The sequence below is a fragment of the Chaetodon trifascialis genome, chromosome 4, assembly GCF_039877785.1.
Source record: "Chaetodon trifascialis isolate fChaTrf1 chromosome 4, fChaTrf1.hap1, whole genome shotgun sequence".
NCBI classification, from domain to species: domain Eukaryota; kingdom Metazoa; phylum Chordata; class Actinopteri; order Chaetodontiformes; family Chaetodontidae; genus Chaetodon; species Chaetodon trifascialis.
In genome coordinates, this window is record NC_092059.1 from 25,147,222 (window position 1) to 25,170,596 (window position 23,375).

Below are 23,375 nucleotides of genomic sequence, written 5' to 3' on the forward strand. Positions count from 1 at the left end.
TGTTTGTCTTGGCTCTGGAGACTGAGGGGGAGGCTAATTTGCCTCTTCAAATGACACTTTCTGGGGGTTTGAATGCATCTTTTTGGTATGTGATGGGGGCGTGCTTAAACTAGAATTGGTGAAGCTCTTGTGGGACCGTTACAACAGAGGGAAAATGGTGGCATAGGCTACTTTCAGTTGCCTCGCTAGCTTGTTTACTTGTACCGTAAGTGATCTGTTAGAAGGCTACCACTGAAGAAAAACTAATTAAACTAGTTAAACTCTCTACAGCAAAAATGGAAACACAGTAAAGCTTTTCAGTCAAGCTGTTGGGTTTCGTTTTTCTTTTGCCTTTACCAGCTGATGGTAAACATAGCAGGTTAGCTTGCCAGCAGGAGTGCTAGTTCAGCTACCTCCATTGGTCATGCTACCCTGGCCTTGCAGATTGTAGCAGTAGTGTTGCTCTTGGAGTGAGCCAGATTCAGAGATATTCACAACAAGATGACAAACTAAAGTTAATGATGCAGATATGATAATAGAATTTTTTTGGGGTGGAAAGAAAGTTTGTGAAATGTCTGATTTTACTTTGACTTTGTGGACACCAAAAATATACCATCAGACAGAGACCAAAGTTAGTGTGAGCTTCACCATATATGGGACCGCACTCAATTGTGCATATCAACCATAAACAGCAATGTGGAACATTGTGAGCTCAGCTTTCATTGAGAGCATCCATCATCTCATGAAAGGCCAAGCTAGTCCAACTGAAACTAATCCAGTTACTCTGCTACACCAGAGGGTCTGCTGAGGGTGCTTCCACAGAGATTTTTAGAGTGTCGAGTATCGCTTGATACCCACTGTATTTGTGAGGGGGCTATTCTCTTTTGAAGACTGCAACTCTGAGATTATGAGAGGGAGAGGGAGGGCATGGTACAAACACACTGGTGAGCAAAGTGTTGTGTCAAACTTCAAAAGCATTCCTGATCACTTACAAATTCCTCCCTCAAAACATCGCCTTGAAAAACATACGTTACAAACAGACATTTCAACACGCACATACACACACACTCATTGACACAGTAGCTAAGCACTGAAATATTAGTGCTAGTGCTTCAAATATGCCCTTGGGTAATATCAGTCCCCTGAAAAACCTGCTGACCTACATACATACAAATACACATGCTCCATTTCCTGTGCTCAAATTCCACGATCAGTAGAACCATAAGACCTCTCATTGACCTGAAGTGTACAAAAACACAGGGTCAGAGGTTAAATGTCAGCCATAATGTAGCCCTGCTTGGCACATGGCCGCAGGTCACCGTTAACCACAGCAGAGACCCTGACAGACATGATTCAGGAGCTGTCATGGCCCTTCTCGACAGCTCTCAACCATTAGGAGGTCTCGTATGAACCACCGGGCCACTCTGAGGTTAGCTTTGATGGAACAGCTGCTCTGTATGCAAAGAGCTGCAAAGTGATGAGATCACAGGTACACCAATGACCTGCAGCCCTCAAACTGAAAATGAATCAGGGGTGGAGATCACAGAAATGTGCCTCTTCCTCCTGGCTGCATCCCTGGTGGATGTGAGAGGGAGTAAATCTGTCTACGTGCTGACAGGGTGAGAAGAAAAACTGAAGAGGAGGCAACACTGAGACACATAGGTTGGGAAAAACAGGCATGTGACATGTTCAGGTTCAAGTTTTCAAAGGTGGGACAAAGTCGTTGTTTCGTAAGTATCAGGTCTTGACTATGATGTCCCAAGTCCTAAACGTGTTGTTTCATGTCCTAAACAAGACATTATTTGTCTGCACTGTCAAATGTACCTTAACCCCTTTTCACACATGACTAGCTCTGTGGAGATCGATTGAGAGCATATTTGTTGTGGAAATGAAACATTCATTCACTGCCAACCATTTTATATCAATATAATATATAATAATAAGTCAGCAAAAAAGACTGAAGAGAGGGAGGAATTGCCAGTGTGAGGATTTTCAGCTTTTTAAAATAAATCTTATAGATATTAATAATCATTCTCACTTTGCCATCCATCCACTCACCCACCCATAATATCCCTTGACTCTGCCACCACAGTTGTGTACAGAAGATACAACTTAATCTGGACCCAGAACAAAACATCCATGTGACCTGGCCCAGACCACATAAGACTGACACATTGCCATCATGTCATCTCACACACTCATCTGTAAACTGCTAGTAGCTGCAGTTAGCAAGCTCTTTTTGGAAGAGGGAGAGCAAGTTAAAAAATTTAAATGGTACATTTAAAACTAGCTGAACCAAGAAAGGCTGATTGTGAAAACTGCATGAGTCTGTGGGCATGGTGCCAGTGTGCTTACTTTGCAATGATACACTGGCCATTGTGAAGAGTGATAAAATGCCACCTGACACCAAACATTTCCCAATTTCAGCATATCTGCTCCCAGAGCACGGAGATAAGAAACACAGAACTTTATCAGCTGAAACTGAAAAAAGCTAGCAGCAGAATAACTACCAAATCATTGACACGTCCAGAGTGAGAAAGAGAATCAGCATTTCAACCATGAATATAGTGAAGAAATCATACAGCAAACTCACTAATGAACACTGAAGCCAGTGTCTCTGTCTGGCCATCATACCAGATGTTGAGTTGGCATTTTTATGCATGTTGACATAAGAGGCTGGTGAGATCAGATGTCTGAATGCCATAGAAAAATTACATGAGGCCTGAATTACATAATCAGGCATGTCAGAGATAATGTTGAAAAAAATGAGATGAGAGGGCAGAGTTATGTCCAGGGGTCATATTATTGTATAATAGTAATATGCTGTTTAAAGGTCCACCTGTAAAGCAGGGTGCTGCTGGCTGTAAACTGTTGGCTGAGCTGCTGTGATGAAGGTTGAAGACCTCATCATTATCAACTGAACTTTAACATCAGATAAGCTTTCGCTTCATAACTTCATGATCCAGAAGAGCTGACAGAGGACAGATCAGCTGGCCAGGGACATTTCCCACAGAGCATCATCAGATACAAGACACTTAAATTAGCATGAAATCAAGTCATGAAATTTTATTATCCCAGTCTCAATTCCAAAAAGTAGAGGTTAATTGTTAACACTTCCTCCTCTTTAGTAGGATCTGATCTGCCATTGTTTAATCACGAATTAAAGCGGATTCTCCATCTAAATCTGCAACTGCTTTGAGCTCTTTCCGCATATGGGCTGATGAGAAAGCTTATTACTAATATCCCCCTTTAACAGCATTTCACAGTCAATACGTTTACATGCAGTCAATATTTGGGTTATGGTCAATATTCCGTTTTCTGAAACATTCAGAATAACCTGTTTACATGCGTGAGCAATCGGGGTAATTAATTGGGATATCCCGATCAAAACAGCGACGCACGGACAACGTGTTGACACACGGAGAACGTCATGACGCAAGGCGTGTCATTTCAGCTTCTTCTTCCTCTATCCAAAAACAACAACAACAACAACAACAACAGCAGCACAGCAGATAATAAACAGCACGGGGCTGGTAGCAGTCGCCTTCGTTTGTGCTTTGGTGCTGGTGCTGACCCACCACCAGTACTTGACACTATTCTGTCTCACTTTCTTCATTAATGGAAGGCGAGAATATGAAGAAGTAGGAAATGAAGCCGGAGCTGAGCCATCCATATCCATGCTACCTGCACTCAAAAGACCAAGATTCCTTGCGAATAGAACATGCGCAGAACACAAATTAATTTTCCGTTCGATGGGGATATTCCGATAGGAGTATACATGACCAAATATTCGGGTTAGAAAAGGAGTAACCCAGAGGTCATATTCAGGTTTTTAAAAACTGGAATATGAGCATATTCCGGTGTTTCAAAAGGGTTATTGGTGTTAACATGGCCGTGCGCAACCGGGTTATTGCTGATATTCTGGTTATGAAAGGGTTACTTGACTACATGTAAACGTAGTCAGTGTCTAACATCCTTGACCTAATCTTTGCTGATAAGAAGTAACTAACTTAATCCCATTCTGCTGCTTTAAACTGCAGGTTCTGTAATTATGTCAGTGCATTATGTTTTGATGGCATGACTTCCTGTACATCCTGCGCCTCATTTAACCTTTTCTTCAAGCTCTGTATATTTCCATGCAGAATAAGACAGAATTGAGTGTAAACACATGATTGTGTATAGACCAGATGTCCTGATTTTAAACTGCAGGAATATGCACTACCTGTTTAACCAAATGATTCCACCCCTTCAGCAAATACCATTTACACCAGCAAACACACCCTCTGTAACAAATATAGATGTATTCCTCTCTCTCAGGTGGAGATTTCCACAATCAGGCAACGCTTCAGTCGTTCAGTCTGGGTTATAAATGCTTCTCTGTTCTTGCAGGCCGAACTGAGCTCTACAATATAACAAGTCAAGCCTACAACCTTCATCTGCCCACCAGCTTGTTGGCACACATGTATTTTCTTTAGTGTGGCATTTCAGTCAGTCATAATTTCACAGTGGACTGTTTTGTGTCTCTGTACAAGTAAAGTTGTGTAAAGGTTATAATAAACCAAGCAAAAGGTTAATTTTACCCAAAATACACAGCCTGCATTTTTAGTCATATACAGTAGGTAGCACTGCAGACAATACAGTACTGCCTTTGCTGAGGTTTTTGGGATATGAGCCTCTTGAACATCTCCAGCCCAAAGCCATGCTAGCAGTTCTGTGAGACAGTACTGAGGCACTGCGGCCTTTGAGCTGTATGCTAACATCAGCATGCTAACATACCCACAGTAACTGTTAATGTGCTGTGGTTTAGTAGGTATAATATCTGCTATGTTCACCATTTCAGTCTGACATAGTAGCTTGCTAACATATGCTCATTAGCACTGACCACACAGTACAGCTGAGACTGATGGGAATGACCTATACCTATAGATATAATTATAAACAAAGTGTTGTTCATGTATGAACCAAATCTTATGGCAATCCATCCAATAGTTGTTGAGATGTTTTGGTCTGGAGCAAAGTGGAGGACCAGCTGACTAACAATGCCATCCCTTGAGTCAGCATGACTAAAACTCTTCACAGTAACATCTTGTTTCAGTAATTTAGGTGAACTGATTCTTAACTGTCTATCTTATTTGCTTTAAAAAGATGATGTTAGACTGTTTGCAGCTAGTGTTTTTGTTCTATGGTTTGATGCTTTTGTTTTCATTTGTTGGAATTGGTCTTACCCAACCGATGGGTATTTCCCTTGTGGCTAAGGCCATTGGTGTGGAGGGAGGCGGAGCGGGACAGGGGGACACAGCGGGTTGGAACAGGCACAAAGGTGGGGTCCAAATCCAAAATCAGCTGGTTCAGCTGCTCTATGGATTCATCAATGTCTGTGTTTAACGATGCCAAATCCTCCTCTTGGCAAGACGAAGTGTGTGCATTATTGGCAGACTGTATGTCGTGCGTAACGTCTGTGTTTTGTGTGACATTGCGTGGACTGTCCTCGTCCATCAGCCCTCTCTGCACTGCTTCCCTGCTGCTGCTTCCTCGCGTTGGTGTGTCAGGACCAACCAGAGGTGGCAGCCTCTGTTTTCTCACCGTGTTCACCCTCTCTCCCCCATCAACTTCAAGGTGGGCATCAGTGAAGGCATCAACCATCTGCTGCTGCCGAACCCAGGAGTGTGTAGAGTATTCAGTTTGACTTTCAGGCAGGGTGTTAGAGGAGAGGGAGCAGATACTGCTTGAGCTCGGCATGTCTAAAGCAGAAGCTGATTCACCTTCCACTTCATCCACATCATCTAATATATCAGTTTCCCTCTCGCTGGACGAAGCCTCTTCGTTGATAGTAAGTCCCAATCCAGACTCATCTCCAGCTGTCTCCACCTCCTCTCCACTGGCAGCAAGCTCAGTCATGACCTCCAGAAGAGGCTGAGCAATCTCAAAGTCCACAGCAGAGACCAGCTTCCCTGCCAGGGTGCTCTTCTCCCCTGCAGCCCCTCTCTTCTGTCCTGCCCCGCTCTGGCCCTGTGAGGCAATGGACAGGCCTGAGTCACTGCTGGCAGATGGTGTTCGATCGCTGCAGCTGGGGCTGCAGGTGGTCAGGGAGAACGAAGCTCCTTCCTCACTACTCTTCTTCCTCAGTCCGGCATACAAACTGCCATTTGCAGGGTCCAGGACATGAGGTTGAGCTGTGGAGACAAAATCACTGTGGTCAGTATCAGGTTGTTGACAGAGAAGTGAAAACAGATGCAAATGTGACCTGCTGACCCAAGAGTTTACTGTAGGTTTGGTGTCAGAAGTGAGGGGGGCATGATGAAATCAGGGGTTGCTCAACCACAGAAAACACAGAAAACTCAATCAATGCTATTAGATATTCCGTGATGGAAAATGTTGTATTTGCAGCACCGTCCTTTTCTGCCGTATCTGTTGCTGATATGGAATTCTGGTGTCTTTTTTGGAGAGTTAAACATTTTCCAACTACATGAAAACATAAATTAAGGCTACAATTATCAATAATGACCTTGTTTACCCAATTATGTTTTGTTCAACAAAATAAAGGAAAACAGTGAAAAATATCTATCACAGATCATGATGTTTAAATTCCAAGTTTTGTTATATTTGTTTAAAAAAAGACTTGAGACTATCAAAATTGTTGGTGATTAATTTTCTTTACATTGACTATTCATTTAATTGACTAATTGCTTCAACTCTAATATAAATTAATCATTTTCCCTTAATGGTGTGCACCAGTTCCACCAAGCAGAGGTTTACAACAGTATGTACTATATGTTGCCTTCGAGGCAAAAGTTTAACCAATCACAAAGCTGATTGTGAATTAATGGTAACACCTGAATGCGCTGTAGAGGAGTATATTAACTTTTCTAATGACTCCTTTAAGTCATCGCTAATACAGATTGTAGCAGCTGCACTGACTTTTAAATAAATCTAAATTAAAGTGTAGAATTTGAACTAAAAGCAGAAATAACACCCTCGTACTGAAGATGCTCATGTTACACATGACTCCATACCTGCACCATTACAGTATATGATTCACTATGACACACATGCGCACACAAACACACCATCTGTTGGGCCACAGCCATCCCTCCAGACACACTCCATGTAGATAACACAGAGTCTCTTTGTGTGGGCTGGCAGATGCACGCGTGTGTATTTGTGTATGTGTGTGTCACGCAAAGGACGTGTCTGTCACAGACGTCTACCTGAGGTCAGAATAGATTACACGCAAACACACACACATTTTGTCATACATTAACTGCCTGTAGCAAAAAGGGAAACACACTAGAGCCGAAAGAATTAATCAATTATTCGATCAACAGAAAATGAATTTGCATTTATTTTGACAAGTGAGGATTCGCTTCTTTTTTTAGCACATATTAAATTAAGCTTATTATATTAAGCTGAAAAATTGTGACATGATTTTTCTTTTTCTCTGTGGCTGTCATTTTTAGTCATTCTGCAGACCAATTAATCGATGAATGAAAAAAATCATTACTTGCACCCCTAACACACACAAACGGTAGCATATTACGATCATGATAAAGGTTGTTACATTTAGATGAGATAAGACTGCCTCATACAATGACTGCAACAATACATACAGTGCATACCAGAGCTGTATGAGCACAGCCTCTTAAGTCCAGAGAGGCAATAAAACTCAAATACCAGACATGCATGGTAAAACCTCACAGCTGGTCTATGAGGTCTCACACACACAGAGATGCACAGAGTAGTACATTCACAAACTGATAAACACACCATATAACTTTCACAATACTGCAAGAACTCCATAACGTACAGAACTTTATCAGCTCAATAAAAAGACACAGAAAAGCAGCTTACTTTACTGGCACTCAGGAGTAAACTTTCACTGTTCCCTCTGCAGACTAGAAACAGGATGGAAGTGCTTGCTGAAGCCTCCTTTCGGAGACAGGGAAAGAGGAAAAGAGAGCAGATGACAAGCTGAAAGGAAAGAGGGGCAAGGACGAGGACAGAATGAAAAGGATGAGGGGACAGACAGAGAGAAAAAGGGAGGCTAAAAAAATTCAGACCGGCCTAGTTGAAGTCTCTCGTCCCTCCTCTGCTGTCGTCCTCTCTGTCTCTCAGGCTGCCACAGGAAGACAAGCAAAGAACATTCCTCCTCTTAAGGTGCTAACAGCCCCCCTGTGTCCCCCCTCCTACTCTCCCCTCTCTCATGTCACTCCCGCACTCCTTCCTCGCCTGCTCCGTCCCTGCACTATGAATCCCCGCCTTCACCGTCACTACAAAATTAGCTTTGCTTCGCCTCATGCCTCCCCCCCATTCTCCCCCTGCATCCTGTCCTGGCTGACACAGGTAGGCAATGCTGTGGAGAGAATGTGCGCTCATGCATTTTCATGTCCAAGGGGAAAGCAGTTGAAGGTGGATCATTCACTAAGCAAGCACATATGTATAAACACACACACACACAGAGGTGCAGGAGATTGTGCAGCACACATAATGCATTTTCAAGAAAAGAAGCACAAAGCACAAGGACCTTGAGCTGGCCAAATATGGAGAGGGGAATGTAAACATGGGGGCGGGATCTGGAGACACTTGTGTGCAGAAGGGGGATGGGGATAAACTGGACAAATTGCAACCTGCAACTTGAACCTGAAAGCAACACGCACGGCTAGAAAAAGGGAGACAGACGACCTGATAAAGGAGAAGAAAAGAAGATGAGGAGATGGAGTGATACAAGCAGCAGAGGGGAGGGGAGGGCCGTGCTCGAGCCGAGAGGGTAAAGTAGAACCACCTGTGGTTAAAAACAACATTCTTGTGACTGGCTGCGTTGCTAACTGCCTGGCACCCTCATTATGCTCATGTGCATGTGTGTGTGTGTCGGTGGTTAAATGTAATGGCCATGTGTGTATACATTCATGTGAGTGTCTGTGTACAGTATATGTGCGTTTACATGCCACTTTTCTGCATTTCTGCCCCACTAATCGGTCTATCTAAATTACATGGCTGGTGGAGCAGATTTAGCAATGGCATAAAACAGCTGGAACTGAAAGCTCGACTAAGTGATTGTTTCAGCTGTCTGGATGGGTGTTTTTGTGTTGGTGTTTTTCTGTGTGTGAACAGTTATTCTAACTAAATGGAAACTCTTTGAAAAGCAGCCGCCTCCAAATACACGGGTCTGGTCTGGCTGCTGTCTAGATGATTGTCGTTACACCCATTCCCAGGAATGTGAAAGAGGCCTTTGTGACCACAACAGTTGTAAGCTGTCACACTGATGACCAGACAATTACCCACAGCACTGACCACAGTGAAGGCCAGAGTCCAAACAGAGCTTCTCAGAGATGGACCTGCGCCCACAGAGGGATATAACTTCTGAAGAGCAGCCAGAGATGCATTAATTGATTTGTTTGGCCATTTGGGGGCAGAAAAACTTAAAAGTTAAAGAAAAAAAAAAAAAAAGGAAAAACTTCAACATATCATTGTTATGACTAACATGTTAGCAGACAGCTGCATATTTCCACATCCAGCAGACACAGAGCAACATGATCTTTTATATGCAGCTGCACTTGTGTTCACCAGATGAATGTAAGGCCAATGTTCACACTAATTGTAGCTCTGGTTTGGTCTCCACCAACTCCTGAGAAAAATATCTGTCTCTAGCTGCTAAATGCTCCACTTTCCTCACAAGCTGGTCTCTAACTATGTCCGTCTGCTGTTTAGTGCTGCACAGAGCTTGTGTCTTGAAAACAGCCGAAACACTGAGACTGAACCGGACAGTAAATGTTCAGTCAAACCAAAATTCTGAGCTAAAAGAGGCTAAAGAGCTAAGTAGAGCTGCAGAGTTGGCAATGATTCTGTGAGGGTTCAACACTGAGTTTGACTGAGTTAACATCACATGCAGTTTTTTTGACCCATTCTATAAAAACTATCAAAGCTTACTGAAAAATGTCCAGAGTCTCAGCTACATCTCATGGCTGTCATCAGGGTGGAATTATACAGTTAACGTCACATGCACAATAACACTGACGAAACTAATTTAAAAATGGACAAGTTTTTGAAATATGAAAATAATATCGAAACAATAAAGTAAACATCTCCCGCCACTGGTAAACTGAATTGTTTCAATCTCACATGACACAATGCATGCTAGGACAAAAATTATTTAATGTCCGTTGTGATGGATTGCACATCTACAGTGTATATGGAACTATGCAGCAGACACTTGCAAAATTGCTAGCAGCAGTGTATGGTACACATCACTCGCTGTTAGGGAGGTAAAACAAAAACACTGGTTTGGTCTTTTCAGTGCTAGCAGCTCTGGATTGGCATTCTTGTTTTCCTAAGAATATCATGGACATAGACAACTAAAGGTTACCATTATATCAGAGCAGAGCAGACACATTTAATTATGTCCCATAATGTGTCGTGTCCTCAAACATATTGTTTTCCTGTTCAGTCCTGTCTTATAGTGCCAGACACCACAGGAATTCCAAACAACATGTAAAGAAAGTGAAAGAGACAGAAGTAGAAGACATATTTAAAGGTGGGGTGGGGTGGGGGGGTCCTGATTAAAATCATTTAAATGCATCTCACCTGTTTCAAGAGGAGACGTGCCTTGATATGAATCTCGTCTAACTAAAGGGTCCAAGGTGTCATAGTCCACCGTCACACTGCGTCCGTTGTGCCACAGCTCTCTGCCTACACATGGAAATGACAAACAGACCAGCAGACAAAGAGGCAGCACTGGTCAGGGGTCAGTTAAACAACAACAAGACACACACACACACACACACACACACACACACACACACACACACACACACACACACACACACACACACAGTGGACAATAACACCAGCTGATTCCTGATTTAATTTAAAATTTGATTTAAGAAATAACGGGAGCTTTAATTTCGTGTCTGTGTGTGCCTCAGTGTGTGTGTCCTGGTTTTCCCCTCTGTGTGTTTTCCCCTGTGTACAGTATCTGCAATCTGAATTCCTGTCAGATGTGTGTGTGATAAGCCCTCATATTACTTCCTGTTGAGAGGCGAGGAGTGTGATTGTAGGTAATGAGGGCCAGTTTGGGTGTCACGCCCTCATCCTGGTGTCCAACACTGCCCCCACCTGGGTGCCTGTTTGTTGAACCTGATGAATATGGTTTTCAGTCATGAGCAGCAAACGTGTGTGTGGGTGTAATGCTTCAAACTGAGTCATTTCTGTCTCTTCTGCTTGATCTCTGGCACACAATGAAACTTTTTGCAGTCTTTGTTCTGCGGCAGCACTTGCAGCCCAAATAATGTGTCTGTGTGCGTGAGTGTTGGCAGTGGCTGTCTGAGGAGCACAGACAAAAAAAATAATAAGGGCACCAGCTGCATGAGGTGAGGCACTAGCATGTAGAGAGTTTGCAGGGCAGCCTAAGTGGCACTCCATCACCTTTCCTTCATTAGAATGGCACCTTAAAGGGCCCTGCATCACATTTCTCCACTTAAACCCATTAGTGAAGTGCATCATGTCTTGTCCACTGGAAGGCCACACTAGAGTGCACTTTCCAATCTTCACTTCTTTCCTTTAAATTACCTGATCATTTCACTTCTTCAGGACTCTGTTCTGAATGCAATTTATTTCAAACGAAATACAAACCGTACACATGCTCTCAACAATCAGCCGTCCTAGTTTGTCAGTTACTCACAGATGTGCTGCATATTGAACCTCAGACAGTGTGTTAGGCATGCTAGCAGCCTGATTCTAGGGAGAGCAATGTCAGTCTGTCTTTCAGTTGGTCCACCACTTTTGATCCAGACTGAACGACTGGATGGATTGCCAAGAAATTTTGTACACCCATTGTCCCCAGAGGATGACCCATGATGATTTTAGTTCCCCCCTGACTTTTCCTCAAATGCAAAACTAATGACATTCCCATTAGCCTCAGCTGTCCCTTTTGTTTTGTGCCAGATAGCAAATGTTAGCATGCTAACACACTAAACTAATATGGTGTAGATGTAAAACAGTCTGCCTATACTAGCTGATGATAGCATTAACTCAAAACAATGCTGTGCCTTAGTACAGACTCAGACTCCTTGTCTTGTTTCCTCTGAATAATAACAGAAGTATGAAAACTTGATCCAATATTCTGTGGATTCTGGATCAAAGCTTCACAAAACATCTGAATCACATTTTCGCCTGCATATTTTTTCTTTGTTTTATTACCTCGCTGTATGTAACTAAGATATATTTTTAAATCTAAGAAAAGGAAAATAAAATGCCTACCTCTAATCTTTTCAGGGCTGTCAGAAAGCAACAGTTCCACTTTTCCATCTTCTGGGAACCGGGGATCTGGAATATAAACAAAAAAAAAAACAGACAGCTGGACAGTTAACTTGGCACACTGGATATATTTCCCTGTGTACTTCACACCTGCAAAACTGATAAGGGGTCCAAGGTCAGTTCAGGTAGGTGATATTTACAGTGGAGGAGCGGGGGGGGGGGGGGGGGGGATTTATCAGTTACAGATTAATACTGCCATTGCAGCAGAGTAGAATGTGACAGTAATTGTAACAACAGTTGGCAGTGATGGCAGCAGATCATAAATACCTTTACTGGCACAGTCCAGGTCAGCCTTGGAGAAAGTGAGGGTGTGTGCGTGTACGAGGCCCGTATGAAACTGGAGACGGAAGATGACCTGACGCCTGGCTGACTGGCTGTTTTTGTCATAACAAACCACCTGAAATCAGACACAAAATGATAACTGTTCTGTCTGTGCTGCTCCAAGTCAAGGTGATTCACTGGATGATTCTTTTTCTGTTGCATAGTCAGTGTATTAAAAAGAGGGGAATTCTATGGAAAAAAAAAATCATGTATTCAGTTAGAAAAATCATCTTTGCATTTGCAAAATGGCGAGTAAAGTAAGATTGATGCCTACCGGGTCCCAATAATAAAACATTTTGTGCCATACACTGCATTATCATCTTTGTTTTCCAAACATAAATGAATAAAAAAAACATTCCCACTCACCATGATGTCCCCCTTGAGCAGCTGAGCTGGCTGAAGAACAATGTAAAGCTTTTCTGTCTGGGCTGCATTAACGTGGCTGAGAAGGATATAAACACATGTTATGGGCTGTTTTGTCATCTGGACTATCCCACCATCTTTACAGATTAGTATGTGATTTCTTACTAGACTGCTGATGTGCAAACAGCTTGTAGACTCTGGTAGACTCTCAGGAAGAGACAGCATCCTAAGAGGAGGATGAGTTTCATCACAGAAGACAGCATTCATTTGATGAAGAAATGCACACAGCGGTTCATGAAGTATGTCAGGAAGACAGAGCTGTGGACTGAAAGCTTGAGACTTCCTCCTGAACTGTGTGATGTGTGCCCAAAGCGGTGAAGATCACAGTGTGAGAGCTGATTCACAGCTCTTCTGACCAATGAAATTGACATTGAAATTCTGACACTATGTTGAAGTGTCCTCACAGATACACATGGATACTGCTCTGTCCTGAAAGTCATTTTGGAATGAAGTTTGTTTGGTACATTTCAAAACATTAAAGCATAGATGTTTACAGTTTATAATGTGTCTCTTGAGTTTCTTTTTCTATTTGCATCCTCCTGTAATGATTCACTGAGCATTTATCTGATAGTACACACACACACACACACACACACACACACACACACACACACACACACACAATATTATTGCATTATGATTTTTGATGTTAATGTGTTCATCATTTTTATGTTGAAGCTGGTAAAGATTGAGTTAATAGTAATGAGTTTATTTACTGCTGGGTAGCTTGTCAACGTCTCCCGGGGATCAATAAAGTTTTATTTTATCTAGAATTTCCTTGTTGATTATATTTTGAATTATTAATCTGAATCTGCAAAGTAAATTAAGTTATCAAATAAATGTAGTGGAGTAAAAAGTACAATTTCCATAAAGAAACAGAATATAAAAATATTGAAAGGCAATGACCTCAATATGACATGACATGCAATGAACCAGCAAGATCACAGTTCTCACACACTGTAAAGGAGTCTTGAAACTTGACTTACTTCAGACTTTTCTCTCTAAAGAACTTATTTGACTTTATACTTGAGAGCATCGACCTTCAGATCTTACGTATTGATCTAGTGAACACCCAGAACAGCAGGTCTATTCATACGTGACTTGGCCACATCTCAACTGACTCCAAAAGTAGTCAAGAACATCTTGTAACAATGTATTTTGTCTTTTTGGACTCTAGAACACGTTTTAAATCACTACCATCCTCTGACATGAGATGAAAGAAGAACACGGGAGATGCCACGTAGTGGGGTTCTACAACTACTAGCTAGTGCTATCGACTAGCACGACTACTACTACTACTACTACTACTACTACTACTACTACTACTACTTTACTAGTTCCTCTAATCTTGAACAGATATCTGCTCCTTACCTCCATCTGGTTTTATTTTGGGAAGACCATGAAGAACAACACAGAGGAGGAAAGACGGAGAGGGATACATCCTCAGTCCTCTCTTCATCATGCTGCCCAGCATCCAAACATACCTGGAGAGCACACAGAAATGCATTTATACTGCCTGAAGTGTCTTAAATGACATCATGACTGGTAAATATGATTTTCACCGAGTCCCTCTCCTTGTTTCATGACCTTACTGTAGCTGGATTATGGTAACTGTTTCACAGGAGGATAAATCAAATGACCTTGCAGGCTGAGGTCAACTGTCAGAGCAGGTCCCTCTGTCTGCATCAAAGGTAAGAGGCTGAGTACTGAAGTGCAGTTGACCTTTGACCTGCAATGATCCTGATCAATCCACTCTGTTCTTACCGCTTTTGCGAGGGGGTCATCAGAGCAGACAGCTTGTCATTGTAGAACCTCCTCATGGAAAAGAGGTCGAGAGAAAGGTCTGCACTGAGAGAGAGGCAGATATTCAGATGATGACCGGTGTAACATGCCTCCTCAGTTCTGTAGTGATGCTCATAAGTGCTCATATTTATCCATTTCACATGGTGCAGATTCTAAAATCTTCTAAACTGTATATACTGTGCATATACATAGACCCAGTATTTCCCAAGTGAAATAGTATTTTTCTCAGGTGCAATAATATTCTCAAGTGCAATACAATACGTCATGTCAGTAGTTAGTTTTCTATTCTGTATCTTGTATACTTCTATATTTTTATTTTGACCTCTTTATGCCACTGTAATTGCTTTTTTTTGCAACCTGCTTGCCGTAAGGACTAAGTTTCCCCAGTGTGGGATCAATAAAGTCCTATCTTATCTTAAGTGCCACATTCACACGCATTCACAAAATCTTGCATACCTGCACTCACTTACACAAGCACAGTATATCAGTCTGTCAGGGACAATGGTCACAATCAGATATTTCTCAACAGTGAGTCAGCTGTTCAGCCATGAATTACACGCACACACATACGTGCACACTAACAGTGGAAAAATCAACCTGATCCTCTTCTTTTCTGCAGAGAGATTTGTCTCAAACTGACCGTTTCCTTCACCCCATTATTAGACAGTGTGTCCATGCAAATGTGGTTTTAATAGTTCACATCTACACCATAAAATGTAATGTCAGGTTTAAAAATGGCTTTTGGCTGAAATGAACAATGTTTTGTGTCTTCTAGGGTCATTCTCTAGTATGCAAGTAAACTGAGAGTAAATAAATTTACTGGTGTCCAACAGCAGGAACTACAGGATCCCTGCCCAAAAATCAAACAGCAGTCAAGTTCAAAGTCTCCTCAATCAGCCGTTCTGCCCTTTGCCTGCTGGAGACGAACAGCAGATCAGCCTCTGTTCACTATGTCTATTGTTCTGTAAGCACTCTTTGATCTGCCAGTACATCCAGGAAATGTCAATCCTTTGTTTACAGACTTCACAGTCACAGTTCCCTTTACTTATGGAATAGTAATGATTATGTGAACATGAAGAGTCCCATAAGAGTCATTAATTAATGTTATCAAGCCAGTCTAAATGTTTAAAGCCATTAGTTTCTTCCATATGATGACAATTATTGTTAGTTGTTACAAAACCTGATGTGGATCCTTATGCATGAATTCATAAGCAGCTTTAATAACAATCTACCAACGACATTGTGCTCTTATTTGTGTACAAGTGGACAGTGAAGCCTGCTGGTGACACGACATGAAGGGTCAAGGGGGGAGGGATGGGGTGGGGGGTCTCCAAAATCATTAGGATTCATTCCTTGGGAACCTTGACCACTTTGCAGTGTGGCCAATAGCTGCTGACATATCTGGGGGCACACTAGCCAGTCTATGTTAAACAAGATGATTGACACTGCCACGTTAGCATCATACCCAAAATCTCTACAGAATGACATCTGACACCATCTTCCTCTGAAGAAGAAGTGTGTTCCAGTCTTCTGGTCTCATTGGTAATGTGGCAAAAATGACAATATTTTAGGATAAACACACTAGACTTTCTTTCACTGCTGTATGTACAGATCAGCTCTGCTTTTTTTTCTGAAATGTGCAGCAACATCAGCGGCACAGCACAGGATGGCAGGGTCAGTCTTTCAGGCAGTTGTTGGTCCTGCACTTTGTACAGACTGAAATATCGCAATAAATACTTGATGAATTGCCATTAAATTAGCTTCAGACATTCATAGGTCCTCCAGGATGAATTCTAACAGCTTTAGTGATCTTCTCTTGTCCAATAATTTAGAATATGATATAATTTGTCTTTAGTGTTCTGAGCAAATGTTAGCACACTAACATACTAAACTCTGTGAACATGGTAAACACTACACATACTAAATATCAGCATGTTAGCATTGTCTTTGTCAGCATGTTAGCAAGTTGACAATAGTCAAGTTGAATGTTAATCAAGTTGAATGTTAAATGCTTTTCTACTGTCCTTTATACTATTTGAACAAACTCACATGGCATCGGTGTTACCTGGCTGATATGTTGCTGAAGTGGATGTAGGAAGCCACCAGAACTCCGAGCAGGCCTGTGCCTACCTGTGGAGAACAACCACAGAAACAGGGTGAATAAACCTACCTGTACCTGCAGTGCATAGATCAATGTAACGAGCATGACCGTGTCAGTGTGTGTGCGGAGGAATCAGTGAAATTTACCCGGCAGTGTAAAACCAGCACATGCTTCGGATGTGTTTGCAGCCAGTTCTCCATTGTTGTGCACACGCTGGACATCTGATTCAGGTTAGGAGCCAAGTGGTCCCACCAGCCTGTGTCCAAAACCTGATAGACAAACCACACATACTGTAACACAGTACATTACACAATTTACCATCTCAAATTGGTGCTTTGAAGCGTTATTGTCACCTTGTGGTTCATTTGGGTGAGAGTGTCATTCTTCTGTGAGAGGTTGATGAGCTGAAAGACGGAAGGATTGTTTTCATGACAAAGAAAAGAACAGCATCAGGAAATTAATATTATAAAAGTATTTTTGGAGATCACAGAAATAATATCTCTAATGATGTTAAAATTAGGAGTTATGGAAATTAAATGTTCAGTAGTGAAACTGGAATATATTATGTCACTGCTCACTTTATATTGTTCACTTTAATCTCCATTCATTATTCATTTTGTGGCAATGTGGAGAAACGCTCTGCATATGAAATTAATATAAATCTTATTTTCATACTTCAGTAAGTATTATAAATAAAGCTAGATTATATTATAAATAGAGCTGAGGATGGATGTCAGACCAGATATGTTCCAGTCATCACTCTGGTAGCCTTAAGGCATTTCAGGATCAATCTTGTAAACGTCAGCATTTTCTGTTTTAATGAACAGGTATCACATTTTGATTATCTCTGCATATTTTGTATAAATTACTGCATATATGCACAGTGTATATTATTGTTCCTCAGAATCTTATTACATTTCTTACATTTACTTTTTACATTTACAATTACTGCGTGTGTGTGTGTGTGTGTGTGTGTGTGTGTGTGTGTGTGTGTGTGTGTGTGTGTGTGTGTGTGTGTGTGTGTGTGTGCGTGCGTGCGTGCGTGCGTGCGTGCGTAGGATTCAAAATAGCTTTCTGGTATCAGTATGGTAAAGACACATTTTTACTGAGATTTTGACTTTATCAAGTCAAGTCAATTTTATTTCTATAGCATATTTACAGATGGCTGAGCCACACCAAAGTGCTTCACATGTAAGTGCTTAAAGTGCAATAAACAGGAAAGAACTAGGGCAAAAGTAAAAGGGCTAAAAGGCATTGACTACAAGAGTTAAAATGAAACAAAACAAAAAATTTAAAAGGTAACTGAGAGATTCCTAGGGAACATAATCACTAGCATTTGAAAAAGCAGACACTAATCAAAGGCAAGTGAAAAGAGGTGGGCCTTCAAATGGGACTTGAAAATATTCATATATATTTTGATTTACATGACTGATGTTTTCTGTTACTTTGGGTAATTATTAACTGACATAAACTTAAAATAAACAAACAAAAAAAAATCTCATGTAGCTCTATTCAAAGTGGTGGAAAGCAACTCAGTACATTTACTCAAGTGTGGTACTTTTAATTTTAAGATATTTGTACTTTGAGAGGTATTTTAAGCTACTCCACTACAATTCAGAGAAGAATACTGACCTTTTACTCTAGTGAATTTATTTTAAAACTTTAGTTACTACTTACCTCGCAAATTCAGCCTATTCACACAAAATGTAATCAACAAAAAATCTGATGGAGCATTGTTGTAGTAAAACTACTCAGTAGTATATAAATCAGCTAAAAACCCTTTACCAGCTGCAATATTTAAGTGATAAATAATTTAATACATTAATAATCATAATCCAATAATATACATTATTCTGAAATGGGCCACTCTGCATAATTATGTTTTTTTGTTTTTGTTTTTTTTTGGTACTATTTCTAAACTGTGGTAATGCTACTTTGATTTCAGATATGAGTTCTACCACCACAGTCTGTTCCACTCATCTCACCATGTAGTTGTGTCCATGCTTGGACTGCAGCATGAGAATAATCTCCTGCAAGTTTTGCAGGTAGATCTCCTCTGGACATTCAGGGGGGCAGAATATGGTGATGATGCGTTCAGTGATGTAGGTGAGATGAATTCGCTGCGGTTCCTCCATGACTGGTTTTGGTCACATGGGCACCCTACAGGAAGTGAAACGCGGGGGGTCAGAACGAAAGTCATGGAAAATTTAGGGAAGTGAGAATTTTCACCGCAGGTCAGCAGATGTTTGCAGAGCATTTAGCTGAGCTTGTGTCATATCAGCTGGAACTCCCAAGTGAGGCAAATCTTTTTGGCCCACATGTGAGTTCAAATCCGGTCAGCCTTACTAATCCCCAAATCCTTTTACGGGATGTGATGCTAAAACAAAGTCAGGTCAGGACCAGAAAAATGAGGAACTGAACCATAAGCTGACTCACTGGAATCCCTCACTGAGCTTGTGACTGTAGGAGAGGTGATGATGAGTCACAGAAGAAAGATGCCCCTCAATAACAGCAGATTGTAACCTCATCAGCTCAGTGTCTAGTGTCCAGATAAAAACATTGTTGTCTGTGCCCAAATATCTTAGAACTCTCATTCATTTTATTGCTTTATATTAAAGTAAGAGCAGACATTTGAAGCATTTGAAGATTCTACCTGCAATATACCTGTTCCTGAAAACCTCATATAAAAATGGGATGGGATTTTGACCTTATAACTCCAAGTCCTAAAGACCTAAAGAATGTGATATCCTGCCCACATGTTTCCGTAAAAACCACGGACTGGATAATTCTGTGGTATCTGGGCTCACTGTTAGTATATGGACCAGGGCCATTACATGCATGTTAGTGCATGTCTATGGGAGCGAAGCCAACAGTGAAGCAGTGAAGAGTGTAGAAAGACCTGTGGTTAACCTTGCCTTCACCCTGACCATGTGACCACAGCAGAGTAAACAGTGATAAAACCATTTTCACCAGAGCAACATACAAGAATAACCTACTGGGAACCACTGCAGCGTGAATGAAAACAGACCGTAACTCTGTCACGGGTTTCTGTTACACTCACGCTTTAGTAGGGCTTTAAGAAACAAGATGAATCAATGAGGATTCTCAGATGTTTAAGTTACACAAGAACTGACTCAAAGAATTGCAGCTGCATCATCTCAGAGACAGATCGCAACCAAAGATCATCTGAATACTATTATTCTCTAATATGAGTAAGTTCATTATGTTGGTGATGACCCTTTGAGGGTACTGAGAAAGTATACGGTGAACCAAATACTGCAATATGCATAAAATGTGTTGTGATGGCTCACTGTGGTCGTTGGCACACGCAAAAAGTTGCTTTCCAGTCAGTCAGAGGCCCATCGATACACACATCTTAATACATCTGTGCACAGTGTAGTGTGTTCTATAAAGAGTAATAAAGGATGCCACGGTGCTCAAATGGACACTGGATTCGGCATCATCATTACAGGGTCATGACATCTGACGAGTTATTGAGTAGTGTCAAGAACCACAACCAAAATTAAGCCTACAGCTTCACTGTTTAAATGTATTTGTTTTTTCCTGTATCCACAAATGAAGTTCCTAATTCATATTTTAAGTTAGTTCAATTCAGTTGAATGAGAATTTGTTTTTCTTTCACTTGATGATCATTAAATCAACATTGTCATGATAGGACATACAGCAGAATTGTACATGTTGGGATAAAAATGTTTGTCAAGTGTACTATAACCAAAATGCACCCATCACCAACGGTTTACTCATTATAAGCACTGTGCTCCTTTGTTTTATGCTCCCCTGAAATAGACCAAGTAAAATAGACCAGCCAATCAGACTCAGTAGTGCTATGACAAAGACGTGATCCCACACTAGCTCCCCACCCAAGCTCGATGGGGCCCACACCAGAAGCAGCACTGCTGAGGACTGAACCTGGGAATCTGGCCTATGCCACCCAGGCTCCACAATGCTACTGCCATCTGTAGAGCTTGAACTGGAAGTAACTTTCACCTATATGTTGGTTCAAGTGGCACACATCTGGGGTCCAAGCCTGTTTTGGCACATGTGTGAAAAATGTCCTTTTCAATACAAGCGTGCTCTCTCCTGTGTCTGATCCTTGCTGAAACAGTTGACAGGGTTGGGCAAACAATCTTAATGAGTGACTGCTCTCCAATTATGTATTTCTGGTGTGTTTTTTCAACATTTTTAGACTGCTGCAATCTAAATTTGTCAGTGCTCCGCCTGAGGAACCAAAACAAACGGAAGTGTGTGAGTTAACCACACGTACACACACTTGCATATGCACACACATTGCTATAGGGAAAGCTGCTTTGCAAAGTCCTTGAGCTTAAACTAGCCACATCTAATTATAGTCTCTATTTCCCATTTTAAAGAAAGGCATCCTGAAAAGGATTAGCCATCTTTGTTTCTTTCCTCTCTCCTTTCAACACAAGCTGGCAGTGAAAAACACCCTCCACCTTCATACATGCAGCAGGGATAGATGCATCAGTCGGTCGATAATTAGAATAAAAGTTTATTTGAAAGTGAAATTGTTTGGGAAATGTCCCAGAGAAGGAGACATTGACAGCATTGCCTCACTATGACCAGCTATTGTTTCACTTATCATCCTCCAGTGGCCTTCACCTCTTCATTGTCTCCATTTAGCTTTCTTTCCATGAAAGCTTTTCATTGGCGCACTAAACGCACCCCCCTTTAGTCCACCTGATGCCCACAGAGGCTCCTTATTGAGCTACACAATCTTATTTTTTCATAAATATATCGAATTAAATCCGCCAGCAGGGTGAGGTAGTTTCATTTTATTCTACATGTTTCAAATATACGTCAATCAATTAGTACTCTGTCTAATTAGTATCAAATTCATGTCACTTTCAAAGCCATTTTTGGAGGAAGTTCATTTGCATTGGTAATAAGTGTAATTATCACACCCCCACTGGCAGGGTTTTTCACTTGTCCTAAGAAAAGCAGGCTTTTAAGACTTGATGCAAGATTAAATGACCTCTTAAAATGGACTGAATCCCAGTGGAAATGCATCTCCTGGGGTTCAGTGTCTTAATGTGTCAGTAGGCTAATCTCCCCCTCTCAGTGCATCTGCAGGGAGACACTTTTCACTGCTAATCCCCCTGAGATTTACCATCCATCACATGTCCCTTTGTTTACTGAAAATGGTGGCCTACACTAAAACTTGGCCCAGCATCTTTGGCTGTTAACGTTCAAGGAAAGAGGAACATTACGCCCAGTTTGTCCTCCATGAATGAACATTGACCTGGCCATGCTGAAAAACTTTACTGTACTTCAAACTTTACTGTAAATCAACTCAAAAGAAGGAGCGATATTAAACATTTTAGACAACAGGAAAGGAGTCTTACCTTAGCTGATTTTGCAATAAACAGAAGTGAAAATCACAGCAATATGCAGCCTGATGAGTGAAAGTCTGTGTGACTGGTGTAGAAAACAAGGTGGAGACTCAACAGTGGGAGGGTGGAAGAGAAGGAGAGCAAGAGAGAGAGCATGATAAACTCCGCTGTCACAGTGCAGCTTGCACTTTGCCCTCTGTTGGACTGTAATGTCACAGCAGTCCACTCTGGCACGTACGTTAGCTTAACAGTTACAACATACTGATGATACTGCTCATCAGGGCATGCAGTATAGGTTATCAAACTGTTATTGATTTGCTGTATCTGTGCAACAGAGAGGCAAAGAAACACAAAGATTTGATCAGCTTTTTAATGTCAAAGACAAACTTGTGTTTTATTTCACAGACCATCTGATAAGAGAGAGTACATTGAATGACATGAATGATTTATTATGCTAAGGTCCCGAGCAGAGGTGGAATGTCACTAAACACATTTACTCTGCTGTAAGTGGATACAAACTTGAGGTATATGCATTCGAGTATTTCCATTTTCTATTACTTTATACTTCTACTTCACAGTATAACCTGCTGTTATAGATTAAACTACAAAATAAAGTACTTTAAATTTTCACCATGGCCCACTATAAGATTATAGTGCTGCCTACACAGCAATCCATCAGAAATGATAAAATAATAATAATAATCAAGTAACACTGGCAGAGGCTGTTTTGCCGCATAATGAATTTTGATACATCACATAAATGCAACTATTTCTTTAGCAACATTTTGAATGAAGGACTTTTAGTCCACTTGTAATGGAGTACTTCTACTACTAGAAATATTGTCTGGTTACTACTTTTACTTCAACAAAGGGTCGGTATACTTGTTCCACCACTGACTTATATAAATAATAAACTGTTCCTAAATAAGTGTAGGAATTACTAGTGGCTATGGTGATACATTCTTTATCTCAGTAGGTGGCGCCAGATGACGCGTTCCATCAAATCATATAAAGAGACGAGCAAGTCAGACCTATACGATTACTGTAGGTTGTAAAAAAAGGGATTT

General features: G+C 41.2%; 1 protein-coding gene across 1 annotated transcript in view; it reads right to left on the minus strand.

The window, feature by feature from the left end:
• The window catches only part of tns3.2 (tensin 3, tandem duplicate 2), a 49,140-nt gene extending 26,797 nt beyond the window's left edge, over positions 1–22,343 (minus strand). The window contains exons 1-13 of the mRNA XM_070961483.1: positions 22,321–22,343; positions 18,922–19,096; positions 17,290–17,340; positions 17,083–17,205; positions 16,901–16,965; positions 14,797–14,880; positions 14,404–14,516; positions 13,138–13,198; positions 12,976–13,051; positions 12,556–12,685; positions 12,232–12,297; positions 10,558–10,662; positions 5,205–6,152 (exon numbers count right to left, since the gene is read on the minus strand). Coding sequence (XP_070817584.1) covers positions 5,205–6,152; positions 10,558–10,662; positions 12,232–12,297; positions 12,556–12,685; positions 12,976–13,051; positions 13,138–13,198; positions 14,404–14,516; positions 14,797–14,880; positions 16,901–16,965; positions 17,083–17,205; positions 17,290–17,340; positions 18,922–19,071 — 1,972 coding nt within the window. The 5' untranslated portion in view covers positions 19,072–19,096; positions 22,321–22,343. The remainder of the gene's footprint in view (positions 1–5,204; positions 6,153–10,557; positions 10,663–12,231; positions 12,298–12,555; positions 12,686–12,975; positions 13,052–13,137; positions 13,199–14,403; positions 14,517–14,796; positions 14,881–16,900; positions 16,966–17,082; positions 17,206–17,289; positions 17,341–18,921; positions 19,097–22,320) is intronic.
• Positions 22,344–23,375: the final 1,032 nt, after the last annotated feature.